Here is an 11,874-nt window from a genome sequence, read left to right as displayed (position 1 = left end):
ATGTCTGGTATTGGTGTGTTATCTAAGAATCACAGGGGTAGAATAAAAAAATAATAGACTCTCCCCAAACAATAGCGGCCTTGATTTGCATGTGCTTGTAACTATCTATAATTTGAGACTAAATTAATTTAATTATTTTACTAAAAGTGTCTGGTTTCTTCACTGAACCCTTTTTAGTGTTCATTTCATTAATCTATTAATTATAGACATCAAGAAGTTTTACCATGAATACGAAGTTGCAAAGCTTCTGCCTGTCTTGTAATCACTGACGTTCTCTTCAGATGTTTTCCTCTGCAAGTATAATGTCCTGAATGACTCGCTTTTGCTGAGCTGATTGAGAGTGTGTTTCCAGAAAAGGAAATGTCATCATCACCTGAAAGCTGATCTCTGTTTCTAAACCATTCATAGGCCCATTCATTTGAATTGATTGAACACTTCAGAATCACTTTTTCATTTGGGTAAAACGTTTTCCATTTAGACTCTATTGACAGTTGTGGTTTAGGCAGGTCTACATAAAAAATAAAAAAAAAAATAAAAAAAAAACAACAACAGTAATGAACAATTGACTTGGAAGTGAATGAAAATGATATTTATAGCCAGATGCCCAAATCTCTTGATTCCATGTCATTTCTTTTACATATTTGGCAGATGTTTCCAAAGTGACTTGCATTGTGTGTAAGGTAAAGATCAGAATGTCATCAATTTATTCATTTCCTGGGACCTTTACTAAGGCATTGTTAACTCAATAAATCAACAATGGGAAGAATATTCCACAACAGAAATTACTATAAAGAGTTACATTGAGGACTCACCTTCAACTCGCACTTGTAGAGTCTCACTATCCACTGGGAAGTCTCCTCTCTTTGCTGTGCAGTGATAGTCACCAGTGTCAGAGGGAGATACTGAGTTGATAGTAAAGATTGGCTGTTTGATCAAGTGTTTTGAGCCTTTATACCAGTCATACTTCCATCCATCACCAGGCATGTTACAACCAAGCTGGATTTTCTCCCCAGTGTAGAAGAAATCAAACTGATCTTTTATTATGTCTGGTTTTGGTGTGTTATCTAAGAATCGCAGGGGTAGAATAAAAACTAATAGTTGAAATAAATTAATTGAATCACACAGCTAAGTGTCTGGCTTTTTTTTTTTTTTTGAGTGCTTGTTAATGTCATTCATATCTATTAATTATAGAATATCACAAGTAGTTTTACCATAAATATGAAGTTCCAAATCTTCTGTTGTTCTTGTAGTCACTAACATTCTCTCACGATGTTTTCCTCTGCAGGAATACTGTCCTGAATGACTTGCTTTTGCTGAGCTGATTGAGAGTGTGTTTCCAGAAAAGGAAATGTCATCATCACCTGAAAGCTGATCTCTGTTTCTAAACCATTCATAGTCCCATTCATTTGAATTGATTGAACACTTCAGAATCACTTTTTCATTTGGGTAAAATGTTTTCCATTCAGACTCTATTGACAGTTTTGGTTTTGGCAGGTCTACACAGACAAAACAATAAAAAAAAACAACAACAACAGTAATGAACAATTGAGTTGGAAAAGTGAATGAAATGTATATTTATAGCAGCACAGTCTCATCCCAAAACATCATATAACTGACGTCTTGGGACGTCTTTTGACCATACGTCAACATCCGCCGTTTTAGGGTACCCTTAAACGTCGGTTAGATGACGTTATCAGATCCTAACCCTACCCCAGACCTAAACCTACCCCGTCACCTAACTGACATTAAAGGTAAAGCGTCAGTTGTATGACGTCCCAGGATCGTCACGTAACTGACGTTAAAGGGTACCCTAAAACAGATGTTATATGACGTCTTGGGATGAGACTGTGTTATTTATAGCCAGATGCCCAAATCTCTTGATTCCATGACCATGTCATTTCTTTTACATATTTGGCAGATGTTTCCAAATGGCAATTTACATTGTGTGTAAGGTAAAGATCATCATTTCATCAGTTTATTCATTTCCTGGGAACTCTACTGAGGCATTGTTAAATCAATGAATCAACAATGAGAAGAATATTCCACAACAGAAATTACTATAAAGAGTTACATCGAGGACTCACCTTCAACTCGCACTTGTAGAGTCTCACTATTCACTGGGAAGTCTCCTCTCTTTGCTGTGCAGTGATAGTCACCAGTGTCAGAGGGAGATGCTGAGTTGATGGTGAAGGTTGGATCTCTGATCAAGTGTTTTGAGCCTTTGTACCAGTCATACTTCCATCCATCACCAGGCATGTTACAACCAAGCTGGATTTTCTCCCCAGTGTAGAAGGAATCAAACCACTGATCTTTTCTGATGCCTGGTTTTGGTGTGTTATCTAAGAATCACAGGGGTAGAATTAGTAATGATGAACTCTCTTCAAACTATAAATGCTTTGGGTTGCATATGCTTGCTATTATTTATAATTCAAGACTAAATTAACTGACTCATTCTGCTAATAGTGTCTGGCCACTCTCAAGAAGAGTGGACAGGAAACTGCATAGCTTACATGAAGACTGATACAAGCCAATGCAAGTGAAAACAGCTTAAAATATAAACAGCTTCTTCATTGCGCTCTTTTGGATGCCGGTCAATTTCATTAATATCTATTAATCAACGTCGTAAGTTGTTTTACCATAAATACGAAGTTGCAAAGCTTCTGTTCTTCTTGTAGTCACTAACGGTCTCTCACGATGTTTTCCTCTGCAGAAATACGGTCCTGAATGACTCGCTTTTGCTGAGCTGATTGTAAGTGTGTTTCCAGAAAAGGAAATTTCCTTGTTTCGTGAAAGCTGATCTCTGTTTTTAAACCATTCATAGTCCCATTCGTTTGAATTGATTGAACACTTCAGAATCACTTTTTCACTTGGGTAAAATGTTTTCCAATCAGACTCTATTGACAGTTTGGGTCGAGATGGCTCTGCACAGGAGCAAATAAAAAACAGCAACAGTAATGTACAATTGACATGGAAGAGTGAATGAAAATTATATTTATAGCCAGATGCCAAGTTTATTGGTTATAAAATTGTTTAGTCTAAAATAGATATTGAACTCTCTTGATTCCATGTCATTTCTTTTACATTTGGCAGATATTTCCAAAGTGACTGGCTTATATTGTGTGCAAGGTAAAGGTCTGAATTTCAAAATTTCCTGGGAGCTTTACTAAGGCATTGTTAAAGGAAAACTCCACCGTTTTTTGAAATATGGCTTATTCACATTCTTTCCTACATTTAGATAAGTGTGCAAATGCATTTTTGTCTCAGTGCATGCATTGTTTTAGTTTGACAGCGTCGGCGCTAGCTTAGCTTAGCACAATGAATGGATTCCTTTGTTGCCAGCTAGCATGTCCTGAGTAAAAGTGATTAAAAAAAATAAACAAACCCACGTAGTTACTTCTTGTTCCCTGCGTATTCACAACGAGTACAAATAGCGACGCAGATTAACACTAGGCGATTTCCTAGGCAGATATTGACTTGGGACTATATTAGGGGGAAGCACAGGCGAAGCACTGCTACTGGGGCGCAGAGACGTCACTCAACACATGAAATCCCACGACTTCCGTAAACACACCGGCTTGAATAGTAGCTACCTGACTATTTTCCTTACAGTACATGACTGGCGATGAACATGTCTGATTTTGTGAGAGACGAAGAGGGTGACATCTCAGACAGTCAAGAGCCAGAGCCATAACGTTAGGCTACCTATTTGAACCAGAGTTTTCAGAAGAGGAGCTGCGTGCTTTAGAAATAGACCGAGAGGAGGAGGATGTTGCGATCGCTCAACAGCCTGAGGACGTGAGGATGAGGGCCAACACGAACTGGTGGTGTGAATGTGCCAACCTATGCCAACTGAAATAGAGTGTCTGTGCTGTGGCGAGTGGTGCCGATGAGCGTGCCCGCAGTTGTGTCACAGCTAACGTTACTGGGGATTTCACGGCACTGACCCTGATCCATCCTGCAGTACTCGTTTTTTTTTTTTTTTTTTTTTTTTATCCGGTGTGATAAGGTGAACTGGAAAAAACGCGCCACGCCGAATGGACCAAATGGATATAGGTAAGTTATAATGATGACAGGTTGTTCATGTTAAACAGGTAGAATTCAACATGACGTTCGTAGTCTAGATAAAGCTTCTCAGCATCGATCTTACAACAGAATAAAGACACCGATAAACATAAGGAAGAGAGTAATAAAAGAACTTACTTTGTTCTGCCTGCGCTTTGAAATTAGATGGGACGGCCGTATCTTTCAGACGTAGTAACTTTACCGTCTTTCTGGGCACATATTCCATTTTTTCAAGGGTAACGTTAGTCCTCCGGTGCAAAATGCTCTTCGCAAACAAAAATGTTTTATTTTGTCGTGTGGCGTTGATGTAGGCTACAGATCTCCAGAGCAGCTAGCCATTTATTTCTCAGTTTCTGTAAAACATTACATTCGTGTAGTTCTTTGCTTGTTCTCACAACCTTTTGCTATGCAGGTAATTACCATGTTTGCTGTAACTTCTCAAAATAAATACTCCTAAAGCGAAGACTTGTTCTTCTTCTGTTTTTTTGTGAGTTTTTTTTTTTTTTTTTTTTTACGCGCTGAACACCGGTATGTTTATGGAAGTCGTGGGATTTCATGTGTTGCGTGACGTCTCTGCGCCCAAGTAGCAGTGATTCGCCTTAGCAGCAGTGCTTCGCCTGTGCTTCCCCCTAATATAGTCCCAAGTCAATATCTGCCTAGGAAATCGCCTAGTGTTAATCTGCGTCGCTATTTGTACTCGTTGTGAATACGCAGGCCACAAGAAGTAATTACGTGGGTTTGTTTATTTTTTTTAATCACTTTTACTCGGGACATGCTAGCTGGCAACAAGGGAATCCATTCATTGTGCTAAGCTAAGCTAGCGCCGACGCTGTCAGACTAAAACAATGCATGCACTGAGACAAAAATTCATTTGCACACATATCTAAATGTAGGAAAGAATGTGAATAAGCCATATTTTAAAAAACGGTGGAGTTTTCCTTTAACTCAATAAATCAACAATGGGAAGAATATTCCACAACAGAAATTACTATAAAGAGTTACATTGAGGACTCACCTTCAACTCGCACTTGTAGAGTCTCACTATTCACTGAGAAGTCTCCTCTCTTTGCTGTGCAGTGATAGACACCAGTGTCAGAGGGAGATGCTGAGTTGATGGTGAAGGTTGGATCTCTGATCAAGTGTTTTGAGCCTTTATACCAGTCATACTTCCATCCATCACCAGGCATGTTACAATCAAGCTCGATTTTCTCCCCAGTGTAGAAGGGCTCAAACCACTGATCTTTTCTGATGTCTGGTTTTGGTGTGTTATCTAAGAATCACAGGGGTAGAATACAACATAATACACTCTCCCCAAACAATAGTGGCCTTGATTTGCATTTGCTTGTAATTTTCTGTAATTTGTGTCAGGCCGCTGCCAAGAAGAGAAGACAGGAAACTGCATAGCTGACATGAACACCGATACACAGAAATGAAAAACAGCTTAAAATATAAATTGAACTCTTCGCCATCAGCAAGTGGATGCACCTTTCATACTGTACATAATCAAAGGGTGTTATGTTTCAAGCTTTGTATAGATATATTTATCATGTCTGTGAGGCAGGCATAGGCTGTGCTTTGGTTCATTTTTGAGACGAGCTCCACTTCACGGAGACCGAGAAGGCAGAAAGCGTGCCCTGTTAGTTTTCTTTATTTTACAAAAGCACATTTTCTCCTTATTGTGAGTTTACACAAATAAAAGTAGCTTGAAGAAGATGTTTTATAATTAAATAATGTATTCTTGTCTGTATAACCATAAATAATAGAGTATTTTAAGTTGTTTCCACTGTTGATAGGAAAAAAAAATGCCAGTGATTGCTCTGGTGCCGCCATGTCATGCAGTAAGCGGTCTTAATAATGTGCCTAATAATAATAATAATAAAACATTTATATAGGTAAACATTAGAGCGAGCAGCCCTCTTCATGTTTATCAAATCATGCTTTTTTTTTACCTACCGTGAGTAAGCGATGCGCCAGATGCAAAAAAGGCAGCTGTGGTGATGTGCTAAGAGCATAACCTTAGTATAGAGAGAGCCGGGGGATGCAGAGATGTTGCTGCGTCTTTATATTAACATTTCTTATAGTTTAAATGATCAGCCCTCAGGGGGGCCCTCAAAACGCCTGACCCCAGGCAATTGCCTTTCTTGCCTGCCCTATTGCGATGCGTATTAGTAGACGGTATATATCTGCTAACACTTTATTTTGATGCTCCTCCAACAGACATTTTATTGACAAGTAACTTTGCAACCCGAACCTTACCTGTCAAACAGAATAATCCTTAGGTTAGAGTGGCTAAATACCAACACTATTTAATGTATAACTTACAGTTAAAAAAATAGTCATTATAAGTTAAAAGTATATTAAACTTTTACATTAAAAGTAGGGCTGTGCAAAAGTTAATTGCGATTAATCGCATCCAAAATAAAAGTCTGTGTTTACATTATATATTTGTGTGTGCTGTATATAATTATTTTGTATATATAAATACCTATGCATGCATGTATATATTTAAGAATTATTTGCGCTTAAATTCTGTATATATTTATAAATACATAATCTATATTATATAAATATAAATATTTTATATATGAATAACACATTTTCTTAAATATGTACATACATGCATGTGTGTGTATTTATATATACAAAATAATTATATACAGCACACACAAATATATTATGTAAACACAGACTTTTATTTTGGATGTGATTAATCGCAATTAATTTTTGCACGGCCCTAATTAAAAGTAAACAAACCAAAAATCACATATTGAATAAACAATTTTAAAAAATCGTACCTGCAGTGCCCTTTTGCACACAGACTGCCACTATGATATAAAGAGAAAATATGGGTTACAGTATAGTGATTTCCTATTTACCCCCCCCCCCCCCTTTTTAAAAAATTAAAATTAAAATATGTACCATTTAGGTTGTACCATGTACACTTTTGGTACCAATTTGTATTTTTGAGGTACTATACACTATTTAGGTACAAAGGTGTACCTTTTGAAAGAGAACTGCCCGAGCTTTTCTAACTTTTTTTCTTCTTCTGAGCGTTCATTTCCAATATAATTATTTGGTAATTATTATTTGGTAAAAAAACACTTTACAATACGGGTGCACTAATATGCATTAATTCATGCTTAACTAATACACAGATAATCATGAGTTAATGTATAACTAATGAAGAACTAAACCATTAATTAACGATTACTGCATCAGCAACTAATAAAGCATCTGTATGATTAATAGATTAAGTAATACATGAATTGCTATTAATTCAATGTGTCATTGTGTATTAATTCCTTAATAACATATTTTCTTAACTAATAGTGTAAATTAATGTGTTAATTACCACAATTAGGCAAAGCTATGCACTTCAATTTCCAGTTGTCTGCTTTAATTAATCATTAGCTAATGATTTGCAAAGGTATCATTATGTCGTGACTTTACTTGATGGGGCACATCATTATTAACTAGTCATTTAGGGATTGTAGTAATTTGCACATGAATTTGCACTAACAATTAAGTAATTAATCATGTATTAATGCATATTAGTGTACCTTTCATATTATCTGGAAGTTGAAATACAAGGCTTTGGCTCATTCTGGTAATTAACATATTAATTAACACTATTAGTTAAAAAAACGAGTTATTATGTAATTAATCCACAATTACACATTTAATTTAAAACAATTCATGTATGAACTAATACATTAACCTTACAGACTCTTAATTAGTTCCTAATGTGGTAATCATTAATGAATAGCTTAGATAATAATTACTTACACATTAATTCAGTATTATCTGTGCATTAGTTAAGGATGAATTAATGCTTATTAGTGCACCCTTATTGTAAAGTGTTACCAATTATTTTAATAAAGGCACCCTACCTGTCAAAATGATGATTTTAAAGGTTTCCATTTGCATCTGCAGTCAAAGTAAGCCTCAGTGAATACAGATCTTGCGTGAGTCTCTGCAACAAGAAAAGTGTCAGGAAATCATGACGTCTCATCTACAACCATTTCACCTGCAGAAGAAAGCTGACCAAATGTCATGGAGGTATTTTTAACCTCTAGAATGTTCCTGTGGCCAATTAAATTTTATATTATATTTTTAAATTATTCATACTTACAAATTCCGAAGTTCTGTTATTGTTCTGGTTTCTGTTTTAAGTATTGTGGCTGCTATTGTTCAAAAAATATTGATGAATGCAGTGTTATCTGAACTTCCCTTTTTCCTCCATAGCCCTGCTGTATTATGACATGCATTCAAACGGTATCACACAAATATCACAACAAACATTTATAGCAATGAAATACATTTAGTTTAAACCTGAGGAGCCTAAAGAGTACCCTTTTAAAACGTGTACACATCATCAACAGATAGAGGGGAAGGACTGGAGGAAAGTTTAAATAATTTTCACACTTAGGTCTGTCCAGCAGAGGGAAACAGAGAGCACAAGACATTCCACAACTTCCTACTGATTTCCTGTTCATTGTTAGCTCAATAGGTGCGTTCCATTCGACAGGGTTCCTACGCAGTGTTCACTGCTCCCTACTCCCTGAACACGGTATATCAGTTGAAGTGGACTTCACTGACTTCCTGTGAAGTGATGTATCGATGTTCCCTTATTCCCTATGCCGTTTGCAGTGCCCTTCGAACTGAACATGTTCGTTCCCTTCGAATTGGAATCTCACTTAAGATGGTGAAATACCCTGTGAAGTCCACTTATGATCCAATGTAACGCACCTTCTGAGATAACCTGGGGGGTATTCCCATAGACAGTAGCCGTTTCTTGTCTGCACTTATGTTCTTGTGGACTTGAGAAAACGTCATCAGTCACTGCCCAAGCACTGTTCCAATTCAAAGTTCACATCTAGCCAAGTCCACTTCAAATCCCCGGATGTGTTCTTGATCCGCCCCGTTTACCGAGGATGCATCGAGAGGTGACTTGTGCGGACTTGAGATAGCCAGGTATCCCAGAATGCATCTCGCGTCAACCAGCAAGCGTCAATGGGAGAGGAGAAAACCCGCTTAATATCAAAATACTACTGTTATTGTGTCATGAAATGTAATTTTCATGAAATGTGTCATGAAAGAGTGTTTCAGGCGAGAATGTGGTTGTTTAAATCGCAAATCTGTGGTTTATTTAGCTAGCACCTATTTAAAAAATGTATCTGACATTTTCGGAACTTTGACATGCAAGCCTTCACCGGCGCCCAGCGCTCATCAACCCCGACTGGAACAGCTTATTCTCGGCTAGTGCTTCAGACGTTTGCCGCTGGCACAGATGTTTCGTCTAGTGGATAAACTTGACGTATAATTCGTCTTGTGTAAAAGTCTATCTTTGGTCTCGTCTCATTTAACTAGTTTGTTCCATGGCAAAAAAATAAAAATAAAATCGTTTTATTGTGTTATTATAAATAAATATTTTTATTCATTTATTTCATTTTTTTACATGATCTTCACTAGGCTGTATGAACAATAAAATAAAATGAACTCTGTCTTTGTTTGTTAAATGTCAATAAAAATCAAAAATGTTTCATATTTTTAAATTGGAAACAAAAAGATCATGTTCATTTTGTTATTAATATATGGAGTGAAAATAATCAATATATGCCTGAACCAAATGGCCAAATATGTTTAAGATTTTTTTTTTTTTTTTTTTTTTTTTTTAAGTAAAGAGGCAAAGTGGTGTTTCATAACAAATTCCGTTTTATTTTTGACGAAAAGAGGCAGAGTTGTAGCATATTTGGTTTTATTGTTGCCTAAAACAACCCGGTCTCATCCCAAGACGTCATATAACTGACGTTTTGGGATGTCTTTTGACCACGGCCCGGGATCGCCATCTACCGACGTTTAAGGGGGCCCTAAAAAGGCGGATATTGACGTATGGTCAAAATACGCCCCAAGACGTCAGTTATATGACTTTTTGGGATGAGACTGTGTAACCTAAAACATATATAAATAGATAATCGGAGTAGCCAGAGCGTGCTGAGTGACACGATCAAGTACGCTCTGTTCCATTTGCAGAAGAACCGGACTTGCGTCCTCTCGGCCTCGGGAGTTCGTTCTCCTGAGTCGTACTTGGCAAGTCTGAACTAACAAGGACGCAAGTCCGAACTTTGCGTATACTTGGTTTTGAGAAACGGCTAGTAAAAGAAATGGACAGAGCGACCCCATTGATTTCAACGGAGAAGACTGAAGCTTGATTATTGCACTTCCTGTCTGATGTCTGAGCGACTGCACAGGCTCAAACTGAGCTTCTAGTAGCTGTGCCAAGACAAATCTAAATCACCTAATTCCTCAAAAACGTTCTTGAAATATTTTGTCCCGTTGCTTTTATGGACTCTCTATCTAAAATAAAATAATTGAGTGCATTGATGGAACCCACATTCCTATTAAAAGAATTAACAGAAAGTCAGTCCATAGCATCGACGTGCGGGTAACAATAGATTTTTGGGCGCTAAATCTTTGGGTGTTTAAACCATTAAATCCCTCTAATTAATGGTCCATAGGGATCCTGAAGGCTGTATTTCAGTGCCTGCGCGGGTCAGTCCAGCGAGGGCGAGTGACATTGCATCTGCTTGCCTTTTCTCCTCCATTTGAAGCTGTATAAGGTCCATCTCCATGTCACTTTTTCTAATCAGCCTTTGAAGATGGACCTTATACAGCTCTTTAGTTTGGCAGGCAACTAGAACGACAAAATATTTAAACATGGTTGATGGTTCAACACGATTGTAATACAAACACAGACCAAATATTTAAATGAGGAAAGAAAACTGCGGAACATTTCTTACACTGCAGAGATTCTGCATGGAGGTGAATGGAGGTAAATGGACTCCCCAGCCATATTCTGCAAAATTACATTTTTTTTATTCTCGCATGTTTAAAAGGGGGGGATGCATTGTATGAATCATACCTCTATGGGGCTCCTTGCATTTTTGTGATTTCTGTCACAGCAAAGGTGGTCTCTTCATCCCCATCCACAGTACAAATAATTAAGGATGCTTGGTCTAGCAAACAGAAACCTGAAGACAATTAAACCAATTTTAGTGTATATTCTCAAACAAAAAAACTAAAAGACAGACAATAGGAACATCTAAGAGCACTAGAAATAAGATTACAGTATACAGCATATTATGCAGTAAAATAAAATAAGCATGTATAATGCACAAGTGAAACAATGACCGTAAAATGCATTCAAATGCCTTATTAAATGGTGGCAAACAGTGTTGATGATTTTAGAGATTAGAGACACTGATAAAAACAGTGAAAACATCAATAAATCCTAAGTTTTAATATAGTACACACCTGCATTTTACTAAGCCACTTGTGTAGCCGAGTCCGACGAATTGCCCCCGGGAATCAACGTCGACCACATGTCGCCCTTTATTAAGGGACAGTGTTAGCTCCTCAGCTGGGGTGAGGGAAGGTAGAGGTGGACCCCAGCCTGTGTTACAGGCCTCAACCTTCTTTCTATTACATACAAAACTAAATTACAAGCATAGCATCAGTTCTGGCAGGTCATTCAAGCTCACATCAGCTGACTCTCTGATCCACATCTACCTATAAACCTAGGAATATACAGAGCGACTGCAAAAACGGAAGTTCGGCGCCCACGTTTCTCTGGTGCATATGAGGCCTATCACTGTCTAGCCTACATATATAAGCTCCTTCACTATTATCAGCAGTTACTGTATCGCTATTCTCAGGAGCTAATTGAAATTCAGCAGGCAAACCGCGTCATCTCACAAAGAATCCTGCAATCGGAAATTTGGCGAGAGGAATTCGTTTCCCACAAGGATTTCA

General features: G+C 37.5%; 1 protein-coding gene across 1 annotated transcript in view; it reads right to left on the bottom strand.

Moving 5' to 3' along the window:
• Nucleotides 1-7,120, bottom strand: part of LOC120491856 (Fc receptor-like protein 5) — a 64,351-nt gene extending 57,231 nt beyond the window's left edge. The window contains exons 1-5 of the mRNA XM_089124597.1: nt 7,096-7,120; nt 5,078-5,332; nt 2,085-2,339; nt 1,212-1,496; nt 813-1,064 (exon numbers count right to left, since the gene is read on the bottom strand). Coding sequence (XP_088980723.1) covers nt 813-1,064; nt 1,212-1,496; nt 2,085-2,339; nt 5,078-5,332; nt 7,096-7,120 — 1,072 coding nt within the window. The remainder of the gene's footprint in view (nt 1-812; nt 1,065-1,211; nt 1,497-2,084; nt 2,340-5,077; nt 5,333-7,095) is intronic.
• Between the last annotated feature and the right edge of the window lie 4,754 nt (nt 7,121-11,874).

Source organism: Pimephales promelas, chromosome 20 (genome assembly GCF_988280905.1).
Source record: "Pimephales promelas chromosome 20, fPimPro1.hap1.1, whole genome shotgun sequence".
NCBI classification, from domain to species: domain Eukaryota; kingdom Metazoa; phylum Chordata; class Actinopteri; order Cypriniformes; family Leuciscidae; genus Pimephales; species Pimephales promelas.
The sequence above is the reverse complement of the archived record's forward strand: the minus strand, read 5'-3'. Positions and strand labels throughout refer to the sequence as shown.